Source organism: Moschus berezovskii, chromosome 26 (assembly GCF_049115385.1).
Source record: "Moschus berezovskii isolate FMDL1 chromosome 26, NW_MosBer_1.0, whole genome shotgun sequence".
Lineage (NCBI taxonomy): Eukaryota > Metazoa > Chordata > Mammalia > Artiodactyla > Moschidae > Moschus > Moschus berezovskii.
In genome coordinates, this window is record NC_142485.1 from 48,670,896 (window position 1) to 48,686,451 (window position 15,556).

General features: G+C 39.9%; 1 protein-coding gene across 1 annotated transcript in view; it reads left to right on the forward strand.

Annotated features, from left to right (window-relative positions):
- The first annotated feature begins 301 nt into the window (after positions 1–301).
- Positions 302–15,556, forward strand: part of LOC148773814 (G2/mitotic-specific cyclin-B3-like) — a 61,967-nt gene continuing 46,712 nt past the window's right edge. Inside the window, 9 exon segments of the mRNA XM_088832694.1 lie at positions 302–400; positions 2,724–2,810; positions 7,282–7,412; positions 9,185–9,547; positions 9,710–9,954; positions 9,957–11,203; positions 11,205–11,975; positions 12,737–12,835; positions 13,613–13,705. Coding sequence (XP_088688820.1) covers positions 302–400; positions 2,724–2,810; positions 7,282–7,412; positions 9,185–9,547; positions 9,710–9,954; positions 9,957–11,203; positions 11,205–11,975; positions 12,737–12,835; positions 13,613–13,705 — 3,135 coding nt within the window.

Sequence of the window (15,556 nt, forward strand, 5' to 3'; positions counted from 1 at the left end):
GGCAGGCACGGTGCTTGGCTTTTTTCACAGAGCATCTCATTTAATTTGAACAGTGCTCTGCAAAGATATGTACGCTTACCTCCATCTTGCCCAGAGGATAAGTTACTTGCCCCTGGTTAAGTATGGTACAACCAAGATTTGATCCCAGATCTGCTAACATCGAAGTCTGTTTTCTCCTAGGGAGAGACTGGGTTTTCTCAAGGATCTCCAGAGAATCAGTGATGTTTCTGGTGAAAGTTTTAAAGAGTCTTTTTCTGATTGCAGCTCTGCCTTGGATAGATCGCTGCTGAATCTGTAAGAAATGCCGCTGCCACTACCACCCCAACACTCCAAACGTGAAACTAGGAAATCTCAGTCCAGCATTGTGCCCAGTGATCGTGAACCATCTGAAAAGATTAGAGCAAGCTGCCCCTCCCAGTAGTGTCGCATGTAGCCTCTTTTCTGTGTTGGCTTAGTCCCTATCCTCCCCTCTATATCTTTTGGAATATGTGTTGTTAATCTGAGAAAGTGAGAAGGCATGGCAAACCTTGTAGTTGGAGGAGACCAGCAAATTATAACTTGGGGAGAAAGCATAAACTCTTCTTTCCCATCAGTGCATGGTTAGGATGAAGGGTGTCCTCCACAACTTTCAAAAGCAAACAATACTTAGTTCTCAATAGTGATCCCATTTAAACTCTTATTTTATCTGAGAGGCTCAAAGCATCTTGCCAGGTGGCTGCTTAGTACATCCTGGGGAGAGTATGATGATTAGGTCAACAAATGTATTATAATGCTTTTTACAGCTGTTAAATTTGAAGAATGGGTCCATTTTGAGCCTGCTGTTTTGACCTTGTGAATAGTTTGACATTGACATTCCGAGCTTGTGATGTTCTGTGTTTGCCATCGGTCATATTTTAATCAGAATTTTACTAACACTGATGAATTGTTGCTAAGAAAGTGTTTCTTGGTGCAAACATCGTTAGGCCAATTTAATTTCCTTGATTGGTTTTCTCTCAGCACAGATAAACACTTTCTAATCATTTTCATTTTTGTCTCACTAAAATGGTTTTCTCGGAGGTTAGGGAAAACAAGTGTATTTTTCCTGTGTAAATTTGACAAGAAGGATTTTATATACTGATCAAATTTTTGTTCATATCAAATTTTATGATTAGAGTTCTGCCACTGTACATTTTCTTTTGTGGCAGTTATTTTTCCAAATCCAACTTTCTCAGGGTGTATTTTGCAAATATAAATTTTATAGGATTCAGTTTCACCATTAATTTTATTTGGGGCTGGTTATTAAGTAGGAGTGGGATAACAGACCATAGTTAATTTCTTAGCTAATTTGTGAGAAAATAATAATTTATTCTTTGCTAATTATTTCCATTGATTATTTATCATGAACTAGATGAAAGACTAATAGTTATTTCTTAGCTTAAACAGTTAACAGAAGTAATTCTTCTCAGCTCTTTCAGAATTGCTCCACTGAACTAGAATTGGTCTATTTAGTATGAATCCAATTCTCTAAGTTTCTAATCACTTACTGTATCATGTACTAACTGTACATAATGTAAAGAGAGAAACAGAGAAAATAAATGATCTGACCTCAGTGTTCTGTTTCACATTATAACAACTCTCTGACATAGGTAAGGCAGAGTTCTCAATTCATAAAGGAAATCTGATACATAGGATACTTTCACCAAACAAAAACTGTTAGGGAATAGAGAAACCCTACAGTGTGATTTACCTTAGCCTTTAACCCTATAGAGATAGTCTTGCTCATTTGGTAGTGGGATAAGGCATTTCAGATAAACACTAGCTAGAAAGAAAGCTCCCTTTGCTCCAAAATATTAACTCTGCCTCCTTTACCCCATTCCTCCCTTGTATACACTAAAAGGGATAAATATGAATTACCAAACTCCTTTCTTAAAATACAGAATTTTCCTTATGAGGTTTAAAATCACATTCAGTTCAGTTCAGTTCAGTCACTCAATTGTGTCCGACGCTTTGCGACCCCATGGTTCACAGCACACCAGACCTCCCTGTCCATCATATTGGACCATATATTTAAAAAATACTATTTCTGCCCATTTACAGTTTACAAGCCTTTTAAAAAACATGTGTTCTCTTATTTGATCCTCAAATAAGGTAGGTCATCTTTCCAGTTTTGCTGATGAGAAGTTCGAGGTTCAGAAATTAAGCTACTTTTCCAAGGTCAATAGCTAGTAAAGGACTGATCCTGGATCAGTATCTAGGTATGTGTGTGATTATCCTTATTGAGAATGTCTTAAATCAACTACTTAACATAAGAGACACTTAAATTTTGTTGAATTATTGAGTTAATTTACCTGGGAACGTCCATATTAAATGAATGACTGGGAGTTGCAAGGTGGTGGTGATGGTCATGATTAATCTTGGCTAATATGGCCATAGATATGAGAGGAGTAAGAGAGAGAAAATTAGCTTCATCAAGCTATTTTGCTCATTTTAAGAGTTACACTGAAGGTTGTCCTGTCTCCTCACAGCCTTGTCACCGTCATCAATGGTTATTACCTCCTTCAGGGACTCTAAGCAGCAGTGAGTCCCAAAACTTTCTTTTGTTGTAATTTATTAGGGTTTATTATAGGCATTCCCAATTGCTTGGAGATTCAGGCATTTCCCTGTTGAGCTCCAAAGATGACCTGAAGTCCCTGAAAGGACTGTTCACAATTGGATATACTCATTTACCTTTCTTACTTTTTTAGAAAGATGAGAAGTACCAAGCAAAGATATCTCCATCTTCACCTCAGGGACCACTCAAAAAGAGATCAGCTTTTGAAGATCTCACCAATGTGAGTATGCTAATCTAATCCTATGGTGTTGCATAAGGTTCAAACAACCTCTTCCTTGAGGGACCTTTCTAGTTTACCAAACCCTGACCCTCTGTAGAAGCTGAAAACCAATTTTACTGGCTGAGAGCCAGTTCCAATTTTATTTGGAATCAAGCACTCAATTTCAGAAACTGTAAGGGCTTTTCTGCTGGCACATACCATCTCTATTAATTGGTGGAACTCTCTGAAAACCGCAGACAGAATGATGATCAGATGTGAAATTGTAGACAGATAAGAGAACTATGGAATCTTGCATTTAGGTAAAGTCCAGAGATGGCTCGACTGGCTGCCTCGGCCTTGGAGGCAAGTGTCAATACTATGGTGGATTCATTGTAGTCTAGGGTAGTGTTTATCAGTTCAGGCACTATGGGCATTTTTGAATAGGACAGTTTTTCTACTGTGTAGGACTGAATGACTTGGAATTGCACCACCTTGCAACTCCCAGTCATTCAACCAGCATTCCTGGCCCCTGGCATTAAGCTCCAGCAGCATCCCAGTCATAGTGACAATCAAAACTGCCTTCCGATGTACAGAACCATTGATGACCGCAGTTCCAAGATCTGGTTTTCGACTAGGGATATCTAGAAACTCAATTGTGACTAGAATTCTTGAGTTTACTTCCAAGTTACCTCCCTTCTGGTATTATTAAGGTACTAGCAAAAAATAAAATTTAATAGTTAGAATGTTACTAATTGAATATAGGTAACCTTTGGTCTTAGAAATCAGTGATAACTGATACCTCCTGAGTGTTTACCACATGCTAGGCACTATTCTAACCATTGTCCCATGTATCCACCCACTTAATACTCATAAGATCCTATGAGGCAGACACTAAAACTATAACCCCTTTACAGATGAAGACATGACTAGTGTTGGTTTTGAAGTCCGTTTCATCTAGGATACAGAGAACCCTAGTGAGGCCTGTTCTGCCCTCTATGATAGAGTGTTCTTTTGTAGCTACCAGAATTCTTACATTTACTAGATAATATTTTACTGCCTTGGGCAGGGTTGGATAAGCATTGGCAAAGTTCTCTCCTTTATATCTCTGCTCTTTAGATGCCATGTGACTACTTTTGTGTTAAACCAGTCTTTCCCCCACGCAAATTACAACATGTGTAACATGGCCAAAGGAGCTGATTTGTTTTAGTTATTTAGTCTGCTGTGAGTTTTCTTTTTCCCCTCTCCTTTATCCTTCTAGCATGGAAAGGACTTTTGATTTGTTAGAGCTGATCCTGAGCCATTGGATGAGGAGATAAGGTCTATTTCCTAAATTATGTTTTGTCAGTAGGATTTTTATCTCTATTTTACTATTTCTCAGTGAAAGAATTATGGGGAAATGTTGATAAAGCACCCCTTGTGCTTAGATCTGAAAATATTAGTGCTTTGAACCTTCACATATGGCAAGTAGAAAGTTTCACTCTGGGAATTAGAGTCTCCACATCTCCCCTGCCGAGAATGCACATCTTTTCCAATTGTCGATCTTGGCTGAACACAGAAGGAGTTTGTAAATCTTTAGGTGAAATTGAAATACAAACTGTGCCAAACTCTTTGAAGAGCAGAAGTGGACAACAACCTGAGGGCCTAAGAAAGAATTCCCTCCTGGACTGTAGTAGCTTATTATATGATGATACAAAGGCATAATTTTTTATATTTCATGTGGAAATAATTTCAAATTTATAATAAGTTGCAAAAAGAGTAATACCAAGAACACACATATACCTTTTACTTAGGTTCACCAATTATTAACATTTTATCCCATCTTCTTACATATATACATCATGGCCCTTTACCCCTAAGTACTTCAGTGTATATTTCCTCAGAGAAGTAGTCTTATATAGCCATAGTGCAGTCAACTTCATAAGTTTACACTGATGTAATGTTTTATGTAATTTATTGCCCATATTCCCATTCTTCCAATTGACTTTGTAAAGTCAATGTTATAAGCATTTTTCCCCCTCTAGGGAAGGATCCAGTCTAGGGTTGTTTAATTGTCATGTCTCTAGCTTCTTTTAATGTGGAATGCTTCTATAGCTTCTCTTTGCTTTTTATGACATTTTTGAAGAATAAAGTCCCACTCAACCCCCCTTTTAAAAATAGAACATTCCTAATTTTATATTTTTCTAATTTTTCCATGGGATTAAATTGGTGTTATACATATTTGACTGGAGTACTGTATAAGTGATGGTCTGTCCTTAGGGTATCACAGCTGGAGGCATACAATGTCCATCTGTCATTCATTGGTGAGGTTAATTTTGATCACCCAGTCAAGATGTTGTCTGGTTTCTCTGCTGTATACTGACTGTTTTTTTTCCCTCTTGGCACTAACAAACAGTCTGTGGCACACACTCCTAAGAGCCTGCAAATAACTGCTCTTCATCAACATGCCCCCTAGATTTAGTATCCATTGACGATGTTTGCCTAGCCCAGTCTTTATGGTGATTTTTCTAGCTGTAGCTCTTGCTCCCCATTTACCAATCTGCTCTTGGCATTCTGTAAGCAGAGCCTTTCTTTCTTCCCTATTTATTATTAATATAGACATGAATTTTTATTTTTCAGTGGTTTGTTGTTCATTATTATATTATTTTGGTGTTCAACTTGTCCCAGATTTGGCCACTAGGGTCCCCTTGAATCTAATTATTGTGTCTTTGTGACATATTCTCATCATTTTTTTGAGCATTTTCGTTCCAGCATAACAGGATGTCTCAGACTCATCATGTGCCTATTTTTATCTCAGACAGGGAGTCAACTGTTTTTCAAAGAATTCCTGCTCCTTTGAGTGGGGAATAGTACTAGAGACCAAGATCTCAGTTCTAGGTGTGCTACTGGGGTATTTGCTTTTTCTGCCCTTTCTGCAGACAGAGTTAGGAAGTATCTGGATGTAATACATGTATTTGTTGTTCTTTTAGTCACTAATTCATGTCCAACTGTTTGTGACTCCATGGACTGTAGCCTGCCAGGCTTCTCTGTCCATGGGATTCTCCAGGCAAGAAAACTGGAGTGGGTTGCCATTTCCTTCTTGAGGGGATCTTCCTGACACAGGGGTGAAACTAGGACTCCTGCATTGGCAGGCGGATTATTTACTGCTGAGCCACCAGGGAAGTCCACATATACATTATACATACACACATATCTGTACTTAAAGACATATGTTACATTCTATTCCGTTCAGTCGCTCAGTAGTGTCCGTCTCTTTGCGACCCTGTGGACTGTAGCCTACCAGGCTTCTCCGTCCATGGGATTCTCCAGGCAAGAATACTGGAGTGGGTTACCATCTCCTTCTCCAAGGGGCCTTCCCGACCCAGGGATTGAACCCGGGTCTCCCACATTAGAGGCAGACGCTTTAACCTCTGAGCCACCAGGGATATTTCTATAGATACAAGTAACACACACTCCTATATATTCAGATGTATATATACATATACCTGTGTAAGAAATCATGAGTCTATACAGCTCCCATTCCAATGCACAAGATTCTTTCTTATATTCCTCAATCCATATTTGCATGTTTCTTCTTTACAGTGAGAACCATGGTTCCCAAGATCATCAACATATTTACTCAATACTATATCTAAAAGTTTCAGAATTACTTCTTCCACACTACCATAATAAACACACTTATTAAAAAGAGTTCCAGATTTATTTGTGATATTCCCTACCACACCACAAACCATCCTGATTGAGGATGTATATACTGAGGGTATATAGCCTGTGTTTACTTGGATTAGCTGTTTCTTGTATTCTGTTTTCTTTCTTTTGTCCTTCAATGTGGTTATGGTATTTATTTGGAATATAATTAGATTCAGTTTGTTTTATTTTAAAGGCATAACCTTTAAAATGATTTTTCTTATTGATGTTATTCACAGTCCCATGAGTTCTTCTACTGTTTAATAGAATTAGTTATGATTAGCGTTTTTGGTGGAGCTCCCCAGAGCCCCATGTTCAATAAATATCCCCTCAATGAGATGGGATAGATGTATCACAGATAGTGATGTGTTAGAGGTCTACCCTGAAACACTAGTTGATCTTGGCATTCTCAGGCAGCAAAGCAAATTTTATGGTCTTTTTCCCCCTCTGAACATCTTATGGGGTCAAAATGGAATGTGACGTTTACAAAATATCTTTTTGGGAATTTGTCAGCCAGTATGGAGATCAACACTATATCCTATGTATCTTGAAATCACCAAGGGCTGCTATTTAGCTAATATGTACCAGGACTACTTTACTGCTAGCTTCCATCATGATTAGTTGGCACCAGTACCATACTGGTTGAGAGAGATTTTGATTGGTGTTTCTGAAAACACTCAAACAAGGCATCCAGGGTGAGGACGTGGGTCAGGACTTTCCTATAAGAACCACTTTTTGAGTAATTTGAGGTTTTCTCTCTACATTTCCTTGCTTCCTTCTCCTGACCATCCCCCACCTTTTTTTTCAGGCTCCTCAAAGTCAACCTGTCCAGCCCAAGAAGGAAGCCAATAATGAGTTTGTTAAAGATACTTCCAAGAAGAGAAACAGGAACACATTCGCTGCTAGGTTGCCTGGAAACAATAAGATGGATATAAAAAGGTGAGTACAGGGAACTCAGATGGCATTGCTTTAGATGGTAAAGGAGAGGGAGTGACATCCTTTCGACTGCCTTTTGTCCCCATTGAGAACATTGTTAGTGAGCCACAGTGGTGAGTACTATATTAACCCTGGGTGCTTAGATGGTCTAAGTTGCTAAAGAATTCCAGGCCTCTTGTCTCTCCCTCCTCTGCCCCTCCTTCCCTCCCTCCCTCTGCCCCTCACCACCATGTTGTGTGCATATTGAAAGAGCTGTTGTCATTGAGGAATTTGCCAAGAGATCTTGTGTTCATATTTTCTCTTTCTTGGTGATTCAGTCCCTGATTGAGCAAGTCTGGGCTTGAGAGTGTGGAGCCAATTTTTAGGGGATTCTCAGCAGCTGATTAATAGCTTGCCAGTCTGCTTATCCCATAAGAAGCCTTAGGGGAGGCTTGTTTCTTGTTACTCTAGAGAAATTACTGTCTCCTTAGGCCTGCGATGAGTTGACTCACTGGAAAAGAATCTGATGCTAGGAGGGATTGGGGGTGGGAGGAGACGGGGACGACAGAGAATGAGATGGCTGGATGGCATCACCGACGCGATGGACATGAGTTTGAGTGAACTCCGGGAGTTGGTGATGGACAGGGAAGCCTGGCGTGCTGTGATTCATGGGGTTGCAAAGAGTCGGACAAGACTGAGCGACTGAACTAGGCCAAAAATGTGTTTTCCAGCTGTTTTTAGGGAACTGATCACAGGTTCTGCAAGTAGATATGAGTATTCTCACCTAGGATTTGGGGAAAGGATTTACTCCTAGGAAAACTTTTATTAGAAGAAGAGTTAGAAAGTGGAGTAAGATTTTTCTATATCCTCTCCTCATTCCAGTGGGAATTACTTCTTTTAGGAAGAATAGATTTCTAAGTCCCCCTTTCCATCTTCTTCCCCACCCCCTCCCAGCTCCAGACACCCACCAGTCTACTGTCTGTTATGGATATACCTCTGTGGATATGTCTCCTCTGGATGATTCATATAAATGGATTCATATAATATTTAGTTTTTTTGAGGTACTTTTGTTCAGATCGATCATATTTACCAATAATTCTCTTGTTCTGATTTCTAGTCATTCAGTGATTTGGTCACACCAGGTTAATCATTCTAATTGAAGTGCAGTCCTTTTCAAAACAAAGCTTTGCATCTGACACATGTCAACAAATGTTTATTTCTTATTTATTATCTTCACTGGGAAAGCATCTTGTGAATAGCCTAGGGTGAACGGAATATGATTAGATACCATGAACATTAAGTACCAGACCAACTTTCTCTTATAAGCTTTCATAAGCCTTTTATAAGCCTGTTTCTTATAATCCTCTCTCATAAGCTTCAAACAATATTAATTTCAATCTGAGTTTCACCAAATGCCTAGTGGTGATAGACAAAGACAAATGCAGCTAGTGAGAGAGACTGACACATAAGCAAATCACTCATACGATGTGCTAAGTATTATAATGAAAGCCTTTTTATATAAATAAAGGTAATAAGTCATATATGAAAAAGCAAGATAAGGATTTCAGGGGAAATTTTTTTTAGAAAAGTGTGAGGACCTAGATCATAGAAACTATACACTATGCTACTTAGTAGATTTACTATGTTACCCATTGATTTTTTACCCTCTAGTCTGTCTCCTGGGGTTGCAGTCCTTTCCCTTTCCATATATTTAGTAAGTGTAGTGACAAAATGAAATGATAGGTAAGGATTCTAGGAACTACATTCTTCTCACCCAGACATTGTTTTCTTTGCAGATACAAGGCAGAACTCTCACCAGTAGTAGTCTTAACCACCATGGTGCCAAACATTATAGATGAATTGCTCACTCTGGATATGTCTACCAGCTCCAAGACACCCAATACTGAAGAAGCATCTCTTTTAAAAAAGCCATTCATTTTAAAAGAGGATCCCACTTCTGAGAATGTAGTTCTCACGAAGAAGTCATTACCTTCAAAGAAGTGCACAAATCAGGGGGTGATGTCCCTCTTGCAGAAGCCACTGTCCTTGCAGGGAAAGAGTGAATGTGATGTTGTACAGCCAGTGACTTTTGGGAAGAAGCGTAAAACAGAGGAGGCAGCCATCACCAACAGGACACTATCCTTAAAGAATATGTGCCCATATCAGGGAAAGCAGTCCTGCTTGGGGGAGGAGTTGGCCTTGCAGGATGTCAGTGTTGAAGAGGATTCTTCCTTTATGGAGCTCCAGAATGTTAGGAAGAAGCCCCAAACTGAGGAAGCAACCTCCACCAGCCCATTATCATGTTTAATGAAAAAGTATACCACTCAGAGGAAGATGTCCTGTAGGAAAAATCCTCTAGTACTGCAGAAGACCACCTGTGAAGAAAAGCCACTCACTAAGGAGTCTTTTAAGAGAAAGCCGACTGCTGAGAAGGAGTCCTTTTTCCAGGAACCACCTGCATTGCAAGAGAAGCACACCTCTGAACAAGAAATATCCATCTTGATGAAATCATTGGCCTTTCAGGAGAAAATTGACACTGAAGAGAAATCACTTTTTAAGGAACCATTGGCTTTGAAAAGAAATCTACCACTGAGGAGACAACCTTCATCATGAGGCCATTACCTTTAAAGAAAAAGTGCACTACTCAGAGGAAGAGGAAGATGGCCTACTTGAAGAAGCCATTAGTATTGAAGAAGACCACCTCTGGAGAGAAGGCACTCATCAGCCAGTTCTTGTCCTTTAAAAAGAAGCCTACCCCTAAGGAGGAGTCCCTCTTCCAGGACCTCTCAGTGTTGCAAGAGGAGCATACCACTGATGAAGCAGTGACACTTTTGAAGAAGCCATGGGCATTACAGAAGAAAGATGGTGAAGATGATTTTCTTATGGAGCCACTTTCCTTTAGGAAGACTCATACTACTAAGGAGGCAACACTTCCCAAGAAGCCACTACCTTTAAAGAGGAAGCGTACAACTCAGGGGAAGTTGTACCACTTGAAGAAGCCACTAGTATTGCAGAAGGTCACATTTGAAGAGAAGTCACTTGTTAAGGAGCCATTACCCTTTAAGAAGCCACCTACCACTAAGGAATCCCTTTTCCAAGAGCCATCAGCATTGCAGGAGAAGCACACCATTCTAGAGGAGGCATCCATCTTGAAGAAGCCCTTGGTCTTGCAAAAGACTCCAACTGAAGAGGAATCACTTGAAAAGGAGACTTTGACTTTTAAGAAGTTTACCATTGGGGAGGCACCCTCCACCAATATGCTGTTATCTTTAAAGAAGAAATGTCCCACTCAGGGTAAGTCCTGTTTGACAAAGCCACTAGTATTGCAGGCCATTTCTGAAGAGAAATCACTCATTACGGAGCCTACCACTGAGGTGGAGTCCCTCTTGAAGGAACCATCTGCACTGCAAGAGAAACACACCACTCAGGGGGATGTGGCCCCCTTGAAAAAGCCATGGGTATTACAGGAGAAAATAGACAGTAAAGATGAATTTCTTATGGAACCACTATCATTTAGGAAGACACACACCACAAATGTGGCAGTCTCTACCGAGGAGTCATCTTTAATGAAGCAAATGTGTGCCACTCAAATAATGTCTATCTACCAAGAACTGTTGGGTTTACAGAATATGATTGGTGAAAGTAAGAATTCCTTTACGATGCCAGTATCATCTAGGAAGAAGTCTTCAACTGATGAGGCAGTTCTTACCAAGACACCATTATCTCCAAAAATGAGGCAAATCACTCAGTTGAACACGGTCACAGAGAAGCCCACCTCTGAAGAGAAGTCACTCTTTAAGAAGTCGTTGCCCTTAAAAAAAAAAAAAGTCTACAACCGAAGAGGGGCTCCTCTTCCAGGATCCATCTGTATGAAAAGAGAAACATACCTCTCTGCAACAGGCGTCCCTCTCAAAGAAGCCATTGACCTTACAGGAGAATATCGCCACTAAAGAAGAATCATATATCAAGGAACTGTTGACCATGGAGAAGTCCTTGGTCTTGCAGAAGACTGATACGGAAGTGGACTTCTTGAAGATGCCGTTGGCTTTGCAGAAGAAAAGCACCACTGAAGAGAAATTCTTTTTCGAGAAACCATTGGTTCTGAAGGAAAAGCTCTCCCCTGAGGCAGCAGCCAGTATAGAGAGACAATCATTTAAGAAGCACCCCACTGCTCAGGGGGAGGTGTTCCTCTTTAAAAAACAGTCAACCTTGCAAAAGAACATCACCAGTGAAGAGGAGTGCATTATTAAGCAGCCACAGGCCTTGCAGGAGAAGCCCAACATTGAAAAGGAGACCATCCTGAGGGAGTCCTTGGCTTTGCAGGAGAATTCCACAATTGAGAAGGAGGCTGTCTGGAAGGAACCACTGGCCTTGCAAAAGACTCTCACTCACAAAGAAGACACCTTTCTCAAAGATTTCACCCTCCAAATTGAAACCACCCCAGATGTGTCCACCACCACCTCTGAATCTGGAACAGGCTTGTTCAACACCATCACCATGTCGTTCAGTACCATAAGCAAGTCCAGTACTTGTGAATCCAATTCCAATAAACCTTTCTCATCTTGCAACAAGAGATCACAGCAGGAGGTATTCTGCTTTCTTTCTTCTTAAATTAGATGAAATGTTCTTTGTTGTCCTGGAGGTGGCGGCTAGCAGAGATATTTTTGCCTTCCTAAGCAATTGAGTTGTATATAGTAAGTGATATTAAACCAAACTTGCCTTGTAGAGTCTCTTGACTTCATGATTGGAATAGAAAGTACTTATTCCAGGGACACCCTCAAGGGTCTGGAATACTGTGTGTGTGTGTATTTCAGTAGTGGTTAGACAATTTCAGGAAATTGCCTTTCTTAGTAATTGCCATCTGCATTACATAGGACCTTAGCTAAAGATTAGTTAAATTCACAGAGGCATCTTCCAAGGAAGATGGTTTATAAATTGTAAATTAGAAGGAAAATGAGATGAGATTTGGTACCTGGGAGGAGAAACAACCTTGATGTAGGCAAAATAACCTGGTTAAAGGTATAGAAGGGAGGAAAAGGCTAACAGGAAGATGAACTGGGCCCAATCAAAACATTGAAACATAACAAGTGACATAAGCTGGAAGATTGTAAGATCACAATATCTTTCTTGGAGAGTCTTGTGCTTACCTGTAATAATAGTGCCTGGTTCTTAGGGCAGAGCAGGTATGTATAAGGATTAAGTATTTCTTGGTTACTCAACAGTATGAGGATTACAGGGCAAAGGTTTGAGCTGAAGATAAAAGTGGGAAGAAAGGAGTAATTTTTTATGTGTGTGCTAAACTTCTCTAGGAATCTTTCTCCTAATATGTCTTTTTGATGATTTCCAAGCCGATGATCCCACTGGGGGATACTGACATAGACCACAGTGGCCCATTTTTCAGCTCAGTAAATGCTAAGGATATCTTCAGTTACATGAAGAAAAGAGAGGTATGTAGGGGATGTGGGTGAGGGGAAATGATTTTCCAGTTCTTGTTTCCTTACCATACATCCTTCAAATGCAGCTTTAAAGGGGAGATAATAATGATGAAGGAAAGTTATGACCAACCTTGATAATATATTAAAAAGCAGAGACATTACTTTGCCAACAAAGGTCCGTCTAGTCAAGGCTATGGTTTTTCCCGTGGTCTTGTATGGATGTGAGAGTTGGACTATGAAGAAAGCTGATTGCCAAAGAATTGATGCTTTTGAACTGTGGTGTTGGAGAAGACTCTTGAGAGTCCCTTGTACCGCAAGGAGATCCAACCAGTTCATTCTAAGGGAGATCGATCCTGGGTGTTCATTGGAAGGACTGATGCTAAAGCTGAAACTGCAATACTTTGGCCCCCTCATGAGACGAGTTGACTCACTGGAAAAGACTCTGATGCTGGGAAAGGTTGGGGGCAGGAGGAGAAGGGGACGACGGAGAATGAGATAGATGGATGGCATCACCAACTCTGTGGACATGAGTTTGAGTGAACTCCGGGAGTTGGTGATAGACAGGGAAGCCTGGCTTGCTGTGATTCATGGGGTCGCAAAGAGTTGGACACGACTGAGCGACTGAACTGAACTGAGGCTCACCCAAGACTTTCTAAATTTTAAAGATCCTTAAGTGTCTTTCAAATATGTATGTTAAAGTTTGAGAAGGATGCCTCTATACAGCATGGTATCATGTTTTTGATTGAATTACAAAGAAGGGGCAGATTCTTGTTTCTTTCTTTCTGCCAGGAGAAGTTTATACTTAAAAAATATATGACCAGGTAGACTGATATCACCAGTGACATGAGGGCCATTCTTGGGGACTGGATGGTGGAGGTGCAGGTAAGCCTGACAATTGCTGCCTTAACGGGCTGCTATTCTCTTTATTGATTATTCACTCAGCATTGCCACGTCTCAAACACAGTAAAAATTTACTGCGTCTCCAGAGCTGAATAAGCCAGGATTCCTGCCCTCAGGAAGCTTATGACCTAGGGGACAAGATAAGACATGCAGACAGATAAGAATAATACAAAGTAGAATATACTAAGTAATATAAGAATGCTATTAATAAGACACTATGAGAACCCAGTGTAAGGAGAGAAATTCCTAGAAAAGGTAATCATGGTATGGTAGTTCAGTCATTCTCAAATCTTGTAAAAGTATATGTAGTGATTGGATAAGGGTCAGTGACAAAGTCTTTCAAGCTTTGGATGGGATGAGTATTAGGAAGGACAGTATAGCCCCAACCAGGGCAGATGGCTGTTTGTTAAGAGTTGACTGTTGAGGGAATATTGTTGTAAATACTTAATTATTACTTTACACTAATGAAGGTGTGATAGTACCTGGATGTTATAGGTGTCAGTGAATATTTGTTGAATGAATAGAATTAAAGGGGTTGCTCTGGAGTTTGCAAGGAAATAAAAGGCATAGTCTGTGCTCAGCAGAAGAAAAGGTAATATTATTAAGTATCCTTTAAATACTAGAGTAATGGTTCAGGCTCACTTTGGAGTGACAAACTAGGGAAATGTGGTAAACATGGTATATTTGAACATCAGCAAAGCATGAAAATATCATTCTATGGAAATGATGAAAAATTGTAAATTAGATAAAGTAGAATCTGAGTAGATCTTACATAGGTAAAATTGATCATAAATATTGCTGATCATTACCAAACAAGAAAGAGATTTCTAGTAGACTGCTAGTGGAATTTGTTTTGATTTACATTTTTGGGGGGTTTAATCTTTTTTTTTTTAATTTTTATTTTTATTGGAGGCTAATTATTTTACAATATTATATTGGTTGGTTTTTGTCATACATTGACATGAATCTGCCCTGGGTGTACATGAGTTCCCCCTCCCGACCCCCCCTCCCACCTCCCTCATCCCCTTATCCTCCCTCTGGGTCATCCCCGCATACCAGCCCCGAGCATCCTGTAACATGCATCGACCCTGAACTAGCGATTCATTTCACATATGATAATATACATGTTTCAATGCCATTCTCCCAAACTATCCCAGCCTCACTCTCTCCCACAGAGTCCCAAAGACTGTTCTATACATCTGTGTCTCTTTTGCTGTCTCGTATACAGGGGTATCATTACCATATTTCTAAATTCCATATATATGCATTAGTATACTGTATTGGTGTTTTACTTTCTGGCTTACTTCACTCTGTATAATAGGCTCTAGTTTCATCCACTTCATTAGAATTGGTTCAAATGCTTTCTTTTTAATGGCTGAGTAATACTCCATTGTGTATATGTACCAAAGCTTTCTTATCCATTCATCTGCAGATGGACATCTAGGTTGCTTCCATGTCCTGGCTATTATAAACAGTGCTGCAATGAACATTGGAGTACTTGTGTCTCTTTCAGTTCTGGTTTCCTCAGTGTGTATGCCCAGGAGTGTGATTGCTGGATTATATGGCAGTTCTATTTGCAGTTTTTTGAGGAATCTCCACACTGTTCTCCTTAGTGGCTGTACTAGTTTGCATTCCCACCAACAGTGTAAGAGGGTTTCCTTCTCTCCACACCCTATCCAGCATTTATTGCATGTAGACTTTTGGATAACAGCCATTCTGACTGGTGTGAAATGGTATCTCATAGCGGTTTTGATTTGCATTTCTCTGATTATGAGAGATGTTGAGTATTTTTTCATGTGTTTGTTAGCCATCTTTATGTCTTCTTTGGAGAAA